This window comes from Abramis brama (genome assembly GCF_963993115.1).
Source record: "Abramis brama genome assembly, chromosome: 12".
Classification (NCBI taxonomy): Eukaryota; Metazoa; Chordata; class Actinopteri; order Cypriniformes; family Leuciscidae; genus Abramis; species Abramis brama.
The window spans coordinates 618249-638861 of record NC_139974.1 but is presented as its reverse complement, the minus strand read 5'-3'; the positions used below and the strand labels follow the sequence as shown (position 1 = coordinate 638861).

Here is a 20613-nt window from a genome sequence, read left to right as displayed (position 1 = left end):
AGAGACAGACACACATGTGACTGATCAGATGATGGAGATACAGACAGCGGGACTTCGATCTTCACACATGAAGCTGTGTCCACACAATCAGTTAGACCCCGCCCACTCATATAGTCTCCACCCACTCATATAATCTCTGCCCACTCAAATATTCTCCGCCCACTCATATAATCTCCACCCACTCAAATAGTCTCCCCCACCCATAGTCTCCGCCCACTCATAGTCTCCGCCCACTCATATAATCCCCACCCACTCAAATAGTCTCCCCCACCCATATAGTCTCCGCCCACTCATATAGTCTCCGCGCCCATATAGTCTCCGCCCACTCATATAGTCTCCCCCACTCATATAGTCTCCGCGCCCATATAGTCTCCGCCCACTCATATAGTCTCCCCCACTCATATAGTCTCCCCCACTCATATAGTCTCCCCGCCCATATAGTCTCCGCCCACTCATATAGTCTCCGCCCACTCAAATAGTCTCCGCCCACTCATATAGTCTCCCCCACCCATATAGTCTCCACCCACTCATATAGTCTCCCCGCCCATATAGTCTCCGCCCACTCATATAGTCTCCCCCACTCATATAGTCTCCACCCACTCATATAATCTCCGCCTATTCACATAGTCTCCGCCCACTCATAGGGGTGTAAGTCATCAACATTTGTACTAGTTAAAAGATATGAAACATCAGTAACTCTTTAGACCTAATCCAGTAAGAAACCACAACCGCCACTGCATAGCAACACCCTGACAACCATTCCAGCATCACGGCAGCGAGTCGAACAGCATTTTCCGCTGAACACAGAGACACATCAGGGATTGTGTGTAACGTCACTCGATGTCTTTGATCAGATGTTTGGTGGCGCTGCTGAATCAGGACAGCCTTTCATAATCCGTTATGAGTTTATCGTCACTTCCTCCTCTGACGGGGATCTTACAGGATTAAGAGATTTGTGTGGCAGGAATAGGTTTGGGAATATCAGTCATGCTCCGCTGTGTGATCTATAAACACAAGTGTTAATCATCTGCGTCTGATCTCATTCCAGCCGGCATCAATTACACTAATAACACAAACACCAGATCACCACAGATGCTTGAGAAGGAAAACACCTGAAACATCAGACCATCACAGTCAAGAATCCGGGAATATGAGGATACGCCAGCTCCTAAACATCTTACTGAATAAACACTCGCAGAAGAATCATTTTTCCCAATTCATCCCCCCCCCCCCATTTTAATTACTTCTGGATTCCATATTAATGACTAAATAAAAATTTTGTAATTAAAAAGCATATTTAATTAAAAACATATACAATTTAAAATCCCCCTGTAATCAACACATTTTTCCCTTAAAACTCATCTTTGATCACCAAAATGACATATTTAAACACTTTTTTACTTGAATGAAATGTCTTCATGCCTTAAAATATCTTGAATGTAACTCGACACCCTTGCCTCATTTAGTATACGCGGTTCTATGAATATGCAAATGAGCCCCGCCTCCACTCACTCACTCAGCTCAGAGATCCACTGGTTGACGATCACACGTTGATCTGATTGGTTACAAGGTAGTTTGTGACGTCAGAAACACCAGCGATTTCAAAGCGTGTTTTTGAGACTGTCTTTGGTTCACTGCAGTTTTAAGGAGGAAATACTCAGCAATGGAGTCGACTTATGAACTTACACATGTCTTAAAGCATATTAAAAACACCACATAGACATATAAACAACATTAAAAGCTGGATTTTCACCACAGGGGGACTTTAAGGGTTTAATTAAAATAAAAAATCAATAGCATGTCTAATCAAGTAAATTCATAAAACATTTAAACTATTAATTAATTCATAAATTGAATTAAGTATAATAATAATTAATTATTATTTCTTAATAATTTTTACATTTTTACAGTAATAGTGTACAGTTATGTTTAGTTTCATTGTGTTCTGGTTCAGTTTTTTCCTGTTCCTTGTCATTTGTATGTTGATTTAGTTTCCCAGTTAGTAACTAATGTAGTTCACCTGTTGTTCATTAGTTTCCTCATTTAAAGCCTGACTTCTGTCTGTTCTTCATCTTTATGTCGAGTGAACGTAGTCCTGTGATCTCCTGCGTTTTGATTTTCTTATTAAAGACTTTGAATCATTACTTTCTCGTGTGTTTTAGCTAGAAGACACCAGAGACATGATGAGAAGGGCCCTGTGAAATGTTTTACTCTTTCAAAAATGGTCTGTTTGACTTTTTCTGGATTTATGACTTAATAGAAATACGTATATTATCAAAAATGGTGGTATTATCAAAAATGTTCCTCCACAGTTTCTCATCACTTCAATGCAGGTTTGATTTGTAATTCTCATTAGATCCACTACAGTTTTAAAGGGGTCATTGAAAGCAAAAATCACTTTTATAAGGTGCCACTTCATATAAATGTGTCTTTGCAGTGTGTGGACACAACAACCATACAATGAAAAAAATCCATTCACTTTGTTTTTAATCCTCAAAAAGTTTAAACACTTTCAATAATGAAGCAGTTTGGATTTTCTGAGCAATATGATGTCATATTGCTCATGCTCCGCCCACAACCACTGACGGACCGTTCCGTATTAGCATATTTCCCGTATTAGCATCTTTCCTCCCTCAGCCAGCTGTATACTGTCTGCCAAGGCATCGCTTTAGTGTCGTGTGTCGACACGCCCCATGGACTTTCATTTAAAGATCATATCATTATGTGCTTATTCTTATAAAAAATATGCCATTATAAGCCCCAATTAGATTAAATTGGACTGAAAATTGGGGCTTGTTCTTGTGAGATTCACCTGTGAGAAACTTATTGTTGCTAGGGTGTTCTGGGTCGTTGCCAGGGTGTTGCTAAGCAGTTGCTACGGCGCAGCGTCTGTGGGATTTTTTCAGGTGAAAGTGTTTTAATAGTAATAGTAACACTTATTGTCGGAGGTTTAGTACTAGTGATGCTTGACTTAGTAATCAGCACTAATGAACAGTAAAGTTTCCGCTCACACTCTCTTAGTCCTTCTGTTTCTTGAAGTTTTGTTCTGAATCCGAGGTCTTTGTTTGTCGTCATGGAAACTGCCTCCGTTTTAAGCTAAAAAGACACACGGAGCTCAGCACACGCAAAGCACACACAACCGCACACGGCAGCTTCACGCAAACAACGGCAGAAAGACTTTAATTAGTCATAAAATCACGGATTGTAAATTACACTTTCAATTCACCCGAGTGCGATCAGGTCGCGCACGAAACACACACACACACACACACACAAACACACCCACACACACCGAACGCCATTCTAGATGTTAATGCAATGTCAGGCTGAAGTGTGTGTGTGTGTGTGTGGGTGGGAATCGCTGAAAGCTTCGCTGATACATGTATCACACACACACAGATCTGATGCTTGAGGAAGGGTCTCTGTGTGGGCGGGTTTGAGCAGAAACATCTCAGTGCACAGAAAACATCCCTCACGCTCTCAGAACATTAGCCTCAGTCCATGTGTTCAACTCACAAACATCATCAACAAACACAGCCATTAAGCGTAATAACCAACCCTGTCATTATCACTCACCCCCAAATCTGAGCTCTTATGCTGTTTCCATGCAGGGTCATTATCGTTAGCCCAAACTAAAACTGTTAAAAACATTATAGTTAAATCAAATAAAAACATTAGGTGAAAATGTAAACATTGCCTTGGCAACTAACTGAAATAAGTTTAAGTTGAAGCACTAAAAAATGTATTTGAAAATGGAAAACTTAACTTATCAAACATAAGTAGTAATATAAAACAATAATAAAAATGACAAAGAACAGCAAAATGGCATAAAATTAAACGAAAATGAAAACTGAAAAAAATGCAAATAAAAGTTCATTTGAAATATTAATATAAACTATATAAAATTAAAATAAATACAATTAATATAGACAATAAATAATACTAAAATAACACTGTTTGCATAGAACGCAAGTTCATAATTTTTGATGGGCATCATAAAAATACCAGTAAATATTGCATTAATTATGCCTTGTAATGCAGGTATTGTATGAACAATTTTAACCACAGTTCTGTCATGACAACTCTCTGAATGTTTGGCATGGTAATAGATATGACTATATTGATATGTTTGGTCTTGGCGGAATAGATCTACTACACTGCTGCTGCTGTTATTGCTGCTGTTACTGCTGCTGCTGTTATTGCTGCTGTTACTGCTGCTGCTGTTATTTCTGCTGCTGCTGCTGTTACTGCTGCTGCTGTTATTTCTGCTGCTGCTGTTATTGCTGCTGCTGCTATTGCTGCTGTTATTGCTGCTGTTACTGCTGCTGCTGTTATTGCTGTTCCTGTTATTGCTGCTGCTGTCATTACTCCTGCTGTTACTGCTGCTGCTGTTATTTCTGCTGCTGCTGTTATTGCTGCTGCTGCTATTGCTGCTGTTATTGCTGCTGTTACTGCTGCTGCTGTTATTGCTGTTCCTGTTATTGCTGCTGCTGTCATTACTCCTGCTGTTGTTATTGATGCTACTGCTGTTATTGCTGTTGCTGCTGCTGCTGTTATTACTGCTGCTGTTACTGCTGCTGCTGTTATTACTGCTGCTGCTGTTATTGCTGATGCTGTTATTGCTGCTGTTACTGCTGCTGCTGTTATTACTGCTGCTGCTGTTATTGCTGCTGTTACTGCTGCTGCTGCTGTTATTATTGCTGCTGCTGCTGTTACTACTGCTGCTGCTGTTATTGCTGCTATTATTGCTGCTGCTGCTGCTATTACTGCTGTTATTATTGCTGCTGTTATTACTGCTGCTGTTACTACTGCTGCTGCTGCTGTTATTGCTGCTATTATTGCTGCTGCTGTTATTACTGCTGTTATTATTGCTGCTGTTATTACTGCTGCTGTTACTGCTGCTGCTGTTATTGCTGCTATTATTGCTGCTGCTGTTATTACTGCTGTTGTTACTGCTGCTATTATTGCTGCTGCTGCTGTTATTACTGCTGTTGTTACTGCTGCTGCTGTTATTGCTGCTGCTGCTGCTGTTATTGCTGCTGCTGTTATTGCTGCTATTACTGCTGCTGCTATTATTTCTGCTGCTGTTATTGCTGCTGCTGCTGCTGTTATTGCTGCTGCTGTTATTACTGCTGCTGCTGTTATTGCTGCTGTTACTGTTATTACTGCTGCTGCTGTTATTACTGCTGCTGCTGCTGCTATTGCTGCTGTTACTGCTGCTGCTGTTATTGCTGCTGCTACTGTTATTACTGCTGCTGCTGTTGTTATTGCTGCTGCTGCTGTTATTGCTGCTGCTATTGCTGCTTTTACTGTTATTGCTGCTGCTGTTATTACTGCTGCTGCTGTTATTGCTGTTGCTCCTGCTGTTATTACTGCTGCTGCTGTTATTGATGTTGCTGTTATTACTGCTGCTGCTGTTATTGCTGCTGCTACTGTTATTGTCGCTGTTACTGTTATTGCTGCTGCTGCTGTTATTACTGCTGCTGCTGTTATTGCTGCTGCTGCTGCTGTTATTGCTGCTGCTGCTGTTGTTATTGCTGCTGCTGCTGTTATTACTGCTGCTGCTGCTGCTGTTATTGCTGTTGCTCCTGCTGTTATTACTGCTGCTGCTGCTGTTATTGCTGCTGCTGCTGTTATTGCTGCTGCTGTTATTGATGTTGTTGTTATTACTGATGCTGCTGTTATTGCTGCTGCTGTTATTACTGCTGCCGTTGTTATTGCTGCTGCTACTGTTATTGCTGCTGTTACTGTTATTGCTGCTGCTGCTGCTATTACTGCCGCTGCTGTTATTACTGCTGCTGTTATTATTGCTGTTACTACTGCTGCTGCTGTTATTGCTGCTATTATTGCTGCTGCTGTTATTATTGCTGCTGTTATTACTGCTGCTGCTGTTATTGCTGCTATTATTGCTGCTGCTGCTGTTATTACTGCTGTTGTTACTGCTGCTGCTGTTATTGCTACTATTATTGCTGCTGCTGCTGTTATTACTGCTGTTGTTACTGCTGCTGCTGTTATTGCTGCTGCTGCTATTGCTGCTGCTGTTATTACTGCTGCTGCTGCTGTTATTGCTGCTGTTATCGCTGCTGTTATTGCTGCTGCTGCTATTGCTGCTGTTACTGCTGCTGCTATTGCTGCTGTTACTGCTGCTGCTGTTATTGCTGCTGTTGTTATTACTGCTGCTGCTGTTGTTATTGCTGCTGCTGCTGTTATTGCTGCTGCTATTGCTGCTTTTACTGTTATTGCTGCTGCTGTTATTACTGCTGCTGCTGTTATTGCTGTTGCTCCTGCTGTTATTACTGCTGCTGCTGTTATTGCTGCTACTGCTGTTGCTGTTATTACTGCTGCTGCTGTTATTGCTGCTGCTGCTGTTATTGCCGCTGTTACTGTTATTGCTGCTGCTGATGCTGTTATTACTGCTGCTGCTGTTGTTATTGCTGCTGCTGCTGTTATTGCTGCTTTTACTGTTATTGCTGCTGCTGCTGTTATTACTGCTGCTGCTGTTATTGCTGTTGCTCCTGCTGTTATTACTGCTGCTGCTGTTATTGCTGCTACTGCTGTTATTGCTGCTGCTGCTGTTATTGCTGCTGCTGTTATTGATGTTGTTGTTATTACTGATTCTGCTGTTATTGCTGCTGCTACTGTTATTGTTGCTGTTACTGTTATTGCTGCTGCTGCTGTTATTGCTGCTGCTGTTATTACTGCTGCTGCTGATGTTATTGCTGTTGCTCCTGCTGTTATTACTGCTGCTGCTGTTATTGCTGCTGCTGTTATTGTTGCTCCTGCTGTTATTACTGCTGCTGCTATTACTGCTGCTGCTACTGTTATTGCTGCTGTTACTGTTACTGCTGCTGCTGTTATTGCTGCTGCTACTGTTATTGCTGCTGTTACTGTTATTGCTGCTCTTATTACTGCTGCTGCTGTTATTGCTGCTGTTACTGTTATTGCTGCTGCTGCTGTTATTGCTGCTGCTGTTATTACTGCTGCTATTGCTGCTGTTGTTATTACTGCTGCTGCTGTTATTGCTGCTGCTGTTATTGCTGCTGCTGCTGTTATTGCTGCTGCTGCTATTGCTGCTGTTGTTATTGCTGCTGCTGCTGCTGTTATTGCTGCTGCTGCTGCTGTTATTGGTAAGTACAGGACTTGCTTCTGCCAATTCACACACAACACGCTGCTGTGAGTAAGACATGCTGCTGCTGTACAATATAACGTACATGAATTACCCGTAGCAGATCTATACAGGTGGAGCTGGGGAAGGTGGAGGGTTTCTGAAAGCACTGCACTGCTAAGGCAAATGCTGACCAGTATTTGAATGTTGAGCATTAAGCTAATTGGATACTGATACAGCAGGAACCAATCAGCTGTGCCCTATAGAGAATGATGTTAAGGACCTATTAGCCTGTGTCATCTATAGTGACTATAGTCACATGACATAATTTTGTATTTACAATGCATTATAACATGTATTATTTCAATGTTACACCTTTAGAAAGTATAATGAATTAAAACACATTACAAACAACCAATGTCATAAATGTAACAAGGAATCTGCAGATATTGTAATGCATTTTTATTATATATTATAATGCATATTAACAAATTATTTATGAAGAGAAATAATGCATTAACGACTAGCTTTATAATGCATAAGACAAAGGTTTCAAGTAAAGTGTTTCCAATTCTGAAGTCTTCTGAAGTCATACGATGATGCTTTGTGTGACATTTATGCAGTTGTCAGATGCTTTTATCCAAAGTGACTTGCATTGCTTTCAGTCTATATATGCTGTATAATGTATTATCATGCATTCCCTGGATATCAAACCCACGACTGTGGCAAAATATAAGTGGTTACTTAATTTCACACAAAGCATCAGAAGTATATGAGTTATATGGATTGTTGTTATGTCGCTGTTTGTCCTTGTTGGCGCTAGTCATGATGGTGAAATATGAGAACAGAATGTGTATTTCTGGTGAACCCTTTCAGCCGACGGTTGATCTACAGCCAGTAAAGATCATATATGAATAATGTATCAGACATCTGTGTGGATCTCTGCTGGAGGAGATCACATCACATCCTTCTCTGCAGAATCAACCAAAACCTAAATATAGACATTCTGGATTAAAATGGTTTCATTACCTGTATTTCACATCTGGCTTTACTGTACGTGTGCCAGTGACTCTGCCGGCTGTGAAATGATCAGACGCTGGTTATAAACACCCGAAGAAGCCATTTATAAACTACCACAGCATGCAGCTCTGTAGGAATTCAGTGTAATGCATTACATTATATATACTTTGCAGTAATTTTAATTATTTGCATTATACAGTATGTTTTATATTTTTGCACAATAGGAATTTAGTTTAATGCACTATAAATTTTGCCATACGTTTAATTCTTTGCATTATATTTTTGCATTATACAGTATATTATATATTTTTTACACTACAAGAATTCAATTTAATGCAGGGTATACTTTGCAGTAAATTTAATTCTTTGTAATATTTATTATATATTTTAATATTTTTTGCACTATAATTTTTTTTAACATGATATACTTTACAGTGAGTTTCATTGTTTGCATTATATTTTTGCATTATAAGAATTTGATTTATTGCATTATATACTGTGCAGTGAATTATTTGCGTCATATATATATATATGAATTATATTTTGTGCACAATAAGAATTACATTTAATGCATTCTATATTCTGCATTAAATTCATAATAGAAACATGGCATAAAAAGGCTAAGACAGAGAAATGAAGTCTGATATCATCGATCTGATGCGGTCACTGATGTATCTGTGCACCTGCACTACACACACAGAGCAGCTCAGCTCCGATATCACACACACATGAATCAATGAGCCGAGCAGCTGCAGTCACTCTATACCGGCCTGAGATCAAAGATAAACCCTAATCTGAATTTAATATAGCAATAAAAAAATGATGCGATTTAAACACTAAATCCAAGCCACTGTTTTCTCCTCTGAATTTCTTTCTCATCTTGTTTGCATGAAGTTCAGCGTCTCTCAACTTTCTGATGTTCTCGACAGTCAATCCCACAATCCCTCACAGGAGACGAGTGAACAACAGCTTCGAATTATTCCTCAGATCATGTGTTTTTGAGTCCAGAGGTTGCTTCACTTTAACAGGTGATGCAACATTAAACAGATGACCAGAACATTACAGACCCGAACACCCTAGCAACAGCAGAGCAGCGACCTGGCAACCAATCACAATCATGCCAGTGAGTTTCTGCACTGCACACATCACTCACAATACCTGCATATAAAGAGCTATTTATGTTAAAGTGATATGTGTTAATATGCTTTCATGTAGTGTTGTAATAGAGCTTTTTGTGAATGTTAAAAGTCTGAAAAGTTTTCAAGATCAAAGTGCACAACAAATAAAGGTCAAAAGAATCGATTCTGAAGTTCTGAAACAAGTCGTCAGTAATTCAGTCTCACTTCCTGCTGAACCTGCGTAGGTTTGTAACTAATTTGCATAATGCCCGCCTGTGGTCCTGATTGGCTGAGCAGCGTCTCTTAGCTCCGCCCTCAAACACTAGTTTATCTGAGACTGGAAGAGTTTGGTTCGTGTTGTTCATGTCGAGAAGACGCAGTTTTGATGAGATTGATATGGTAAAACCCACGCCATCATTACTGTTCGTATCACTGTGATCAAGAGCTGAGATTCAGATATGATAATGAGCGTTTGGTGTCTGACCAATCAGAGCAGAGCAGCTCTCAGAGAGGCGGGGCTTAGAGAGACTGAATCTTCGATCGAAGCGTTTCAGACACTGAGAGAAAAAGAGCTGATGCTGCAGTGGAGATTATGAGGAAATTAGTGTTTTTGACCTTGAATGCATGTAAAACTATTGTAGTAGATGCCAAAACAACATTACAATATTTAAAATAGCATAAAATAGCACTTTAAATATATGCGCAAGAAAACACATTCTTCAATATTTAAGCCCGATGCGGAAAATGTCAAAACAAACAAAACGTAAAACCTCATTTACTTTGATGTACTTAATTAGTATTAGTTTCAGAGTTTAAACGTCCCTGCAGTGACTTACCGAAGAAGAGAGACAGGAGGCGTCAGGCCTCAGCGCTTCTGTCTGTCTCTCTCTCAGTCTGTCTGTCTCTCCAGTCCAGCAACTTGCATTGAAAATCAGTCAAACTATCCCCCCCTCATCTGTCATTCTCACTGTCCTCAGATCAGTTCAGTCTCGCGGGACAATCACTAATTCTCTCAGACATGAAGGGTCCTCACAGGAGCCAGTGATGCAGGGAAGTTTGCAGCTTCTGTGGACATGTGCAGTGATCTTCATCATCATCATCATCATCATCTTCATCACTGGCTTATTGAAAAGGCATCTCGTTCCCTCATGAATATGAACATCATGAATATGTCATGCATAATTCGCGCAACTGGAGCTCCGCGTCCTTCAGCGGGTGTTCCTGCGTCTTCGGTCCGGCTTGCGGTGCTCTCTCCTCGGCCTGCGCTCGCTCGAGTCTCCGCCGTTTCCAGGGTAACGCGTTTCTCATCGTTCGCTCCGCGGCGGGTTCGTAATCATGTCGCCGATGGTGTTGATGCTCTTCATCCCGTTACTCCCGCACCATCGTCTTCATCGAAAATAAATGTGATATATTCAGCGCGACGGGTTTAGACGCGCAGCGCGCGAGTCAGGAATGATCCTGCGTGGGCGGACCGCGCGCGCACCATCCTCCTCATCTTCATCTTCATCTCCATCTCACACTCACACTGGCAAAAGAAATCATGCAGCCCTACACAGCGAGTCTGACAGACTGAAGCAGAGATCTGCTACTACCCCTACACAACATGCGCGCGTGCGCGCGCACACACAAACACACACACACACACACACTGCGCACTGTTAAAATCTGAACGTCATTAACACACACAACCTTGATTAAGTAACGTTAAACATCAGAAACTTCGGGCGCGTTGACCGTCCGTCAGGCGCTCTTCATACACATCGACCCAGGTTCGATTCCCGCGCTGGAGGAGATCGATTGATCTTTATTAATTGAGCAGGTAAAATAAACTCAATGACATGTCAGATTAACTAATATTAAACATTATAAACTTAAACAACTGACATGTTCTTAGTCTGTATATTATCTGTCTGCGCTCTTCATATAGACAAACTCGAGGTCGATTTCCGACCTGGACGAGATCGATTGATCTTTATTAATTGAGCAGGTAAAATAAACTCAAGAACGAGCCAAGAACATGTCAGATTAACTAACATTAAACATGAGAATCTACAACAAATTACGTTTTTAGTCCGCATTAACGGCGCTCTTCATACAGATCGACCTGGATTCGATTCCCGCGCTGGACGAGATCGGTTGATTTTTTAAATTGATCAGGTAAAATAAACTCTGTGTCAGAAGATGTATTAGTGATATTACTGGCGCAATTAACTACACTAGATTCACTTAAATTCAAATTCGCTATTCTAATACATTCAGTGACTAACACACTTAAAGTCACCATGAAATCGTAACTCCTAAAGCCTAAATTGTGAAATGATCTATGCTGTCAGACCCATTCTGTAAATGCTTCACAAAAGAATGCTTCAAATCAGAATCATTTTTCTTTATGTATTTTTTTTTTTTTTAAATCCATGAAAGGACCATCAATATTGTGAATAACACACACTCGCACTAGAAACGAGCTGAACGCGGGTCACACACACCCACTCACTCAGAGCGCCGCGCTCACGATGGTTGGGTCCAGAACGAACCAACCGGCTCACCGTGGGGGAGCTGGCTAGTGGCACAACGACTTACAGTTTCCATGACAACACAAGCCTTCAATCTGTGGATGGCCATCCTCCATATTAAATAAGAACGAGTATAAAGCAAAAGGAAAAATAAAGAGAGAGAGAGTGAAAGATGGTCGTCCAAAGTGCTTTCGCTCCCCTGAGCCATCAGTTAACACACAGTTACAGCAATCTGTAATTATTGTCATGGTTACCAGCAGAATAGCTGTGTGTGTGTGTGTGTGTGTGTGTGTGATTCAGCTCCTGAAATAAAATCACATGTATCATTGTTCATCACAGGCAGCATTCATAATCATATACAGTAAGACTGTGTGTGTGTGTTTGTGAGAGAGAGAGTTTTGCATATGTTTATGTGTAAATATGTGTGTTTAGGTATGAATATAAATACAGTCGACTAAGGAATATGTAAATGCGGCACCAAGAACTCCTGCTGTGGACGAACAGGCTTGTTTTCACACATAACACATGTATATTTCTGTATGTTTGGATACATACTGAAAGCATCTATATATATACCCCATAATATACAAACGACTTGAAGTGCAAATGTTTACGAATCCTTTAACATTCATATAATAATGAATAAATGATAATAAAAATAATAATAAATTCAGACTCTTGCGATGGGTAGTATCTTAAGGGCCTGTCGTTCACATCAAGAACAATAACTATAATCATAAAGACATGCTATTCTTGTAAAATATTATGTGAAACCAGGCCCGGCTCCAGATATGAGATGAAAGGTGGGCCAAGTCATGGTCCAGGTGGGCCGGGTGTATTATTATTATTTTTTATATATATATTGCTACTATTTAGAAATAAAAATGTTTAACAGGTTTATTTTTACATTCTCTCTTTTTGCGTTTGTAATATTTTTTTATTTTTTTACCCCTTAACAGATCCTGTATCAATTAAGTAACTTTAGATTTGATAAAAAGGGACAGGTCTTTTAAAATAACTATTTACATCACTATACCATTTACAACATCAGCTACAGCTGTAGTTACAAACTAAAAATGTTAATTTTATCTGAAATGCTGTTTTTCTTGAGAATTATTCTCACGTCTGTTAATGTAGTATAACATTACAGATTTTTGTCCATTGTTATTTTTTGCATTTTTATTTTTACATTCTTATGTATATTTAGAATCTTTTTTTTTTTTTTTTTTTACCACACAACAGATCTTGCATCAGTTTAGTAACTTTAGATTTGAGGAAAACGGGGCAGGTCTTGAAAAAGATCTACTTACATCACTATAATTTACAACATTAGCTTTCTACTCATTTTAGAGAATTCTGTTACAAACTCACCCATGTCCATTTCATGTGTTATTGCTTTTTCATGAGCTAAAAACACAAGGTTTTCCTTTTGGAACAAGAAATCTGTGCATGTTGTGTTTTATTAGGCTACAGAGTGTGGTAACTCTCGATTACAAGTCATCATGAAGATTCAAACTTCGCAGGAAGTTTGATTGACAGGCGATCTGACCAATCATAATCCGCCATCTGCGTCCGACAAAGCAGTCAGGAGAATTAGTAGATTAACGTTGGAGGATTTCCACGGTTAAAACAACATTCCTTCTGATGTTCATTTACTGTATGTTTATTTGATGCTATAAATTAACTAGAAGGAAGAGATGATCGGTTCACCAGCAGCTTTAACTGAGGCTCTACAGCGATCTGTCAGACACATTAAAGAGCCACAAAACGGTATTTATTTTTTAAATTGCGTTAAAAAATGACCAAATTTGAAAGTTGAGGCTTTGTTTCATATTAAAAGTAACCTGATCTGTCCTGTCTGTCAGCGCGTTGTCAGTGTCCTTTCTGCTCCACGATGTATGTTTCACTGCATAAGAACATGGCGTGTGGCGTGAGAGCAGCAATTGAATATTGAAGATTGAACAATTTTGTGATTGGCTGTTATGTGGTGTGGGGCCAAGGTGGGCCAAGCTTCTGATTGGGTGGGCCAGGCCCACCCTGCCCCCCCGTGGAGCCGGGCCTGTGTGAAACTATAACTATAACGTTTTAATAATTGCTCTAACTCTGAGAGAATAGTGAAGTTCACAGCGCACTTATAACTATAATGACACAGAGGAACGACATCGCTGGAATCACTTTCAGAATGTTTTTTATTCCAGCTGATGAACAATAAAGCATCTCTCCAGTGTGTGGATGTTTTACTTGTGTCTGAACAGAAGAAATTAACGCCTGGAAGAAGGTGGAGCCTCAGAGCCACACCCACCTATTACATCATCGTCACTGACCAATGGGAGTTCAGAGGTGTTTCAGACCAGCCTGAGCAAACTATTCATACTCCTGAAACCAGCTACGCTTTGGCCTGATTTGTTTTTAAATGACTTCACACCAGTTCCTTCTTTGATTTCGCTTAATAAACACAACAATATCGTCCATTAGTGTAGACGCTAATATAGTTATCATTATGGGTGTGAACGGAATGTGGGTGTGTGAGTCAGGCTTGTGCACAATTCAGAATTGAATTGAGAATGACTCCTTAATTCCAATTCAATTCTTGAATTTGAATTGAATTTGAATTGATGTCAAAAACAGGATCTAGAATTACAATTCGAATTTGAATTAAAGGAAGCAGAATTGCAATTCAATAAAAATTCAAAGAAATTCATATACATATTTTAAGTGAAGTGTTTAACAATGAAGCTTTACAGTATATGTCAGATATGATTGCATTATAAATTATATTAGTTTGAACTACTTGTACAGATTACATTAAAATGATATGTTTTCCCCCAGCAATGAATGTTAAAAGCTCTAGTCACAGAACAAATAATTAAGTTTGATTTATTGTAATTGTAATTTTGTGGAACATGATGGAACATGACTCCATTTCCCAGAATGCTTTACTTTAACCAAGTATTTGGAAAACCAGAACGCTGCAGACTCAATGAAAACACATTTGAGGAGCTATTGAGAATTAGATGCAACAGTGTTGCTCAGTAATTTTTTGCATTGGAATAAATGATAACTGCATTTACAACAACTTTGTGTTTGTGTGATTACTTTGAAATGAAAATTACATTGGACAAAACTAATTAAACAACACTGAGGGGGTAATTTACTTCAAGAATTTGATCAATATCTATTTTAGAACAAAATGTATGCAGGGTTGAGGAGTAAAGTTACGTGAAATGAAATTTCTGTTATTAAATTACAAAATTAATGTAATTGTATTTAGTTGTATTACTGAGGTAAAATGTTTAATTCAATTAGTTACTAATCAACTTAAAACGAAATTGCTTTGCATTGATAAAGTTATCCAAATAAAGTAATCCAAACCACATTTATAATGGGTAACTAATAACAGTAAGCAATAACATTTCCAAAGTAACCTTCCTAACACTGAATGCATGCGAGACTCAACACATTCTTTCTGTTGTGAGACTGTGTGGAATTTCTTTGAATTGCCATGAATTTAATTCCACTTCCTGTCATTCCAATTCAAATTCAATTCAACGTCCTGTGGGGCAGAGTCAGTTCAATTCAAATTCCAATTCATGAATTGAATGGAGGCCAATTCTGAAATTCAGAATTTTGCACAAGCCTGGTGTGAGTGTATGTGTGATTGTGTATGTTTGTGTGTGAGTGTATATGTGTGTGTGTGTGTGTGATTGTGTATGTTTGTGTGTGTGTGTGTGTGGTTGAGTGTGTGTGCGTATACAAGTGTGTGTGTGTGTGTGTGTGTGTGTGCGTGTGTGTGTGTATGTATGTGTGTGTGTGTGAGTGTATAAATGTGTGTGTGTGTGTATGTGTGTGTATGATTGAGTGTGTTTGTGTGTGTATATAAGTGTGTGTGTGTGTGTATAAGTGTGTGTGTGTGTGTGTGTGTATAAGTGTGTGTGTGTGTGTGTGTGTGTGTATATAAGTGTGTGTGTGTGTGTGTGTACCTGTCTCAGGATGGGGTCTGCTATCTGCAGGTACGCTGACGGTCCTGCGCAGCAGTTTGTGTCGGTGAGAGACGTGACGGTGATCATTCATCAGCAATGGATGAACCTGACAACACAAAAAAAACATATCTGATGAGATCAAACACATCTGATGAGACACAGATGAGATCATACAACATCTCATCTACTGTATATATATATATGATTAGTATCAGACAATTAATTTTAGTGCCTAGAGCACAGGACGCTTTTAGGCGTGAGCTACGCTAACTCTCACCCTCCCGCCTGCCCTCTTTGGTCTCATCCACACTTCCTCGCCCTAATAAGCTCTCAACACTAGATACTAACAGTGCAACCAATACTATTTCTCCACTCTAACATCTTGTTTAGACAACTTTTGCCCCTCTGCCCCCTGGTTATCTGGTTAGCCAGCAGCCATATCACCCTGTAGCCCAAGACTGGTTGCCCGCTGAAGCTAAGCAGGGCTGAGCCTGGTCAGTGTCTGGATGGGAGACCTCCTGAGGAAACCAGGTTGCTGCTGGAAGAGGTGTTAGTGAGGCCAGCAGGGGGCGCTCACCCTGTGGTCTGTGTGGGTCCTAATGCCCCAGTGTAGTGACACTACACTGTCAAAGAGCATCGTCCTTCGGATGAGACGTTAAACCGAGGTCCTGACTCTCTGTGGTCATTAAAAATCCCAGGATGTCCTTCGAAAAAGAGTAGGGGCATAACCCTGGCATCCTGGCATCCATCATGGCCTCCTAATCATCCCTATTGGCTTCATCACTGTCTCCTCTCCACCAGTAAGCTGGTGTGTGGTGGGCGTTCTGGCGCAGTATGGCTGCCGTCGCATCATCCAGGTGGATGCTGCACATTGGTGGTGGTTGAGGAGATTCCCCCTTCCATGTAAAACGCTTTGAGTACCCAGAAAAGCGCTATATAAATTTAACGAATTATTATCATTATTATCTGATGTTCTCTTCAAACATCGTTCTAAACTCAGGGCTGCAGAGAGGAAGTGGCGCAAATCGAAAGATCTCGCTGACCTTGGTCTTTATCAATCCCTCCTCTCTTCCTTCTCTGCTAATGTCTCTACTGCTAAAATTACTTACTATCACAACAAAATTAAAAAAATATCCTGACTCTCGCAAGCATTTAAAAACCTTCTCCTCTCTTCTTAACCCTCCTCCTCCTTCATCAACCCTAACAGCTGATGATTTTGCCACATTCATCATAAATAAAACCACCACCATCAGCGGCCAATTCTCCACACCACAAAACTGACACACACATCTTAACAGCAAACACACACACACTCTCCCCTCCTTCTCGCTCTCAGAGGCAGAAGTCTCCAAACTCATCCTTTCCAATCACCTACTACCTGTCCATTTGATCCTATCTAATTCAAGCCATTTCTTCTTCAGCTGCACCTGCACTCACACCTCTCTTCACACTGGTACATTTCCACAGCATTTACGCAGGAACGGATATCCCAATTGATATCCGTTATCGTTGATATCCCAATTGATAACCCTCTCCTTAAGACACCCACTCTAAATCCAGCACTTTTAGGAAATTACAGACCAGTATCCCTTCTTCCATTCATTACTAAAATACTTGAATGAGTTTTTTTCAATCAAGTCTCTACCTTTCTTACACAGAACAACCTCCTGGACAACAACCAGTCTGATTTCAGAAGCGTCACTCAACTGAGACTGCCCTGCTCTCGGTTATTGAAGCTCTGAGACTCAAGAGCAGCTTCCCAATCCTCAGTACTCATCTTTCTGGATCTGTCTGCTACCTTTGACACAGTTAACCACCAGATCCTCATGTCAATCCTCATGATGAAGGGCATCTCGGGAACTGCACTCCGATGGTTCAAGTCTTACCTTTCAGCAGGTCCTTCAGGGTGTCGTGGAGGGGTGAGGTGTCTAAGACCCACCATCAGCGACCAATTCTCCACACCACAAACTGACACACACATCTTAACAGCAAACACACACTCCCCCCTCCTTCTCTCCGCTCTCAGAGGCAGAAGTCTCCAAACTCGTCCTTTCCAATCACCTATTACCTGTCAGCTTGATCCTATCCCCACTCATCCTATTTCTTCTTCAGGTTCATCTGCACTCACTCATTTCATCAACACCTCTCTTCACACTTGACGGGTGAGGTGTGTAAGACCAACATCTAGCTACTGGAGTGCCTCAGGGCTCAGTGCTGGGACCGTTTCTCTTCTCCATCTACATGTCATCACTAGGATCTGTCATTCAGAAACATGGTTTATCCCATCACTGTTATCATCTAGCTACTGGAGTGCCTCAGGGCTCAGTGCTGGGACCGCTTCTCTTCTCCATCTACATGTCATCACTAGGATCTGTCATTCAGAAACATGGTTTATCCCATCACTGTTATCATCTAGCTACTGGAGTGCCTCAGGGCTCAGTGCTGGGACCGCTTCTCTTCTCCATCTACATGCCCACCACTAGTGTCTGTCATTCAGAAACATGGTTTATCCCATCACTGTTATCATCTAGCTACTGGAGTGCCTCAGGGCTCAGTGCTGGGACCGCTTCTCTTCTCCATCTACATGTCATCACTAGGATCTGTCATTCAGAAACATGGTTTATCCCATCACTGTTATCATCTAGCTACTGGAGTGCCTCAGGGCTCAGTGCTGGGACCGCTTCTCTTCTCCATCTACATGCCCATCACTAGTGTCTGTCATTCAGAAACATGGTTTATCCCATCACTGTTATCATCTAGCTACTGGAGTGCCTCAGGGCTCAGTGCTGGGACCGCTTCTCTTCTCCATCTACATGCCCATCACTAGTGTCTGTCATTCAGAAACATGGTTTATCCCATCACTGTTATCATCTAGCTACTGGATTGCCTCAGGGCTCAGTGCTGGGTCCGCTTCTCTTCTCCATCTATATGCCATCACTAGTGTCTGTCATTCAGAAACATGGTTTATCCCATCACTGTTATCATCTAGCTACTGGAGTGCCTCAGGGCTCAGTGCTGGGTCCGCTTCTCTTCTCCATCTATATGTCATCACTAGGATCTGTCATTCAGAAACATGGTTTATCCCATCACTGTTATCATCTAGCTACTGGAGTGCCTCAGGGCTCAGTGCTGGGACCACTTCTCTTCTCCATCTACATGTCATCACTAGGATCTGTCATTCAGAAACATGGTTTATCCCATCACTGTTATCATCTAGCTACTGGAGTGCCTCAGGGCTCAGTGCTGGGACCGCTTCTCTTCTCCATCTACATGTCATCACTAGGATCTGTCATTCAGAAACATGGTTTATCCCATCACTGTTATCATCTAGCTACTGGAGTGCCTCAGGGCTCAGTGCTGGGACCGCTTCTCTTCTCCATCTACATGCCCATCACTAGTGTCTGTCATTCAGAAACATGGTTTATCCCATCACTGTTATCATCTAGCTACTGGAGTGCCTCAGGGCTCAGTGCTGGGACCGCTTCTCTTCTCCATCTACATGCCCATCACTAGTGTCTGTCATTCAGAAACATGGTTTATCCCATCACTGTTATCATCTAGCTACTGGAGTGCCTCAGGGCTCAGTGCTGGGACCGCTTCTCTTCTCCATCTACATGCCCATCACTAGTGTCTGTCATTCAGAAACATGGTTTATCCCATCACTGTTATCATCTAGCTACTGGAGTGCCTCAGGGCTCAGTGCTGGGTCCGCTTCTCTTCTCCATCTATATGCCATCACTAGTGTCTGTCATTCAGAAACATGGTTTATCCCATCACTGTTATCATCTAGCTACTGGAGTGCCTCAGGGCTCAGTGCTGGGACCGCTTCTCTTCTCCATCTATATGCCATCACTAGTGTCTGTCATTCAGAAACATGGTTTATCCCATCACTGTTATCATCTAGCTACTGGAGTGCCTCAGGGCTCAGTGCTGGGACCGCTTCTCTTCTCCATCTACATGCCCATCTAAACTAGTGTCTGTCATTCAGAAACATGGTTTATCCCATCACTGTTATCATCTAGCTACTGGAGTGCCTCAGGGCTCAGTGCTGGGACCGCTTCTCTTCTCCATCTACATGCCCATCACTAGTGTCTGTCATTCAGAAACATGGTTTATCCCATCACTGCTATCATCTAGCTACTGGAGTGCCTCAGGGCTCAGTGCTGGGTCCGCTTCTCTTCTCCATCTACATGCCCATCACTAGTGTCTGTCATTCAGAAACATGGTTTATCCTATCACTGTTATCATCTAGCTACTGGAGTGCCTCAGGGCTCAGTGCTGGGACCGCTTCTCTTCTCCATCTACATGTCATCACTAGTGTCTGTCATTCAGAAACATGGTTTACCCCATCACTGCTATGCTGACGACACACAACTCTACCTCTCATTCCAACCAGAGCATCCGACGGGAGCTGCTCGCATTTTGACATTTCTTGCTGGACGAAGGACCACCATCTTCAGCTCAACCTTGTGAAGACAGAACTGCTTGTGTTCTCGGCCAGCCTAACACTACACCACAACTTCTCCATTCAGCTAGGCTCATCATCCATAACTCCATCCAGGAAAGCCAGGAACCTTGGAGTTATGATTGATGATCAACTGAACCTCACAGAACACATTGCTAGAACTGCTCGGTCCTGCAGATTTGCCTTATACAACATTAGTAGGATCAGGCCCTTCCTATCAGAGCTACACATCCAAGCTCTTGTTCTCTCCAGACTGGACTCTTGTAATGCTCTCCCCTTCCAGCATCACTGTCAAACCTCTGCAACTGATCCAGATGCTGCAGCAAGAGTGTTTATCGAGCCGAAGAGACACACGTCACTCCTCTTTTCAGAAACCTGCACTTCAGAAACCTGCACCCATGTGTCTCCAAGA

At 41.3% G+C, this 20613-nt stretch overlaps 1 protein-coding gene across 4 annotated transcripts in view; it reads right to left on the bottom strand.

Annotated features, from left to right (window-relative positions):
- Positions 1-20613, bottom strand: part of syngap1a (synaptic Ras GTPase activating protein 1a) — a 75242-nt gene that overhangs the window by 47216 nt on the left and 7413 nt on the right. For 3 of the 4 annotated variants that reach the window (XM_084131606.1, XM_084131608.1, XM_084131607.1), the window contains exon 3: positions 15737-15842. In XM_084131606.1, the coding sequence (XP_083987732.1) occupies positions 15737-15842 (106 nt within the window). Of the gene's footprint in view, positions 1-10079; positions 10784-15736; positions 15843-20613 lie in introns of those variants that run through there. The other variant, XM_084131609.1, reaches the window with a different exon arrangement.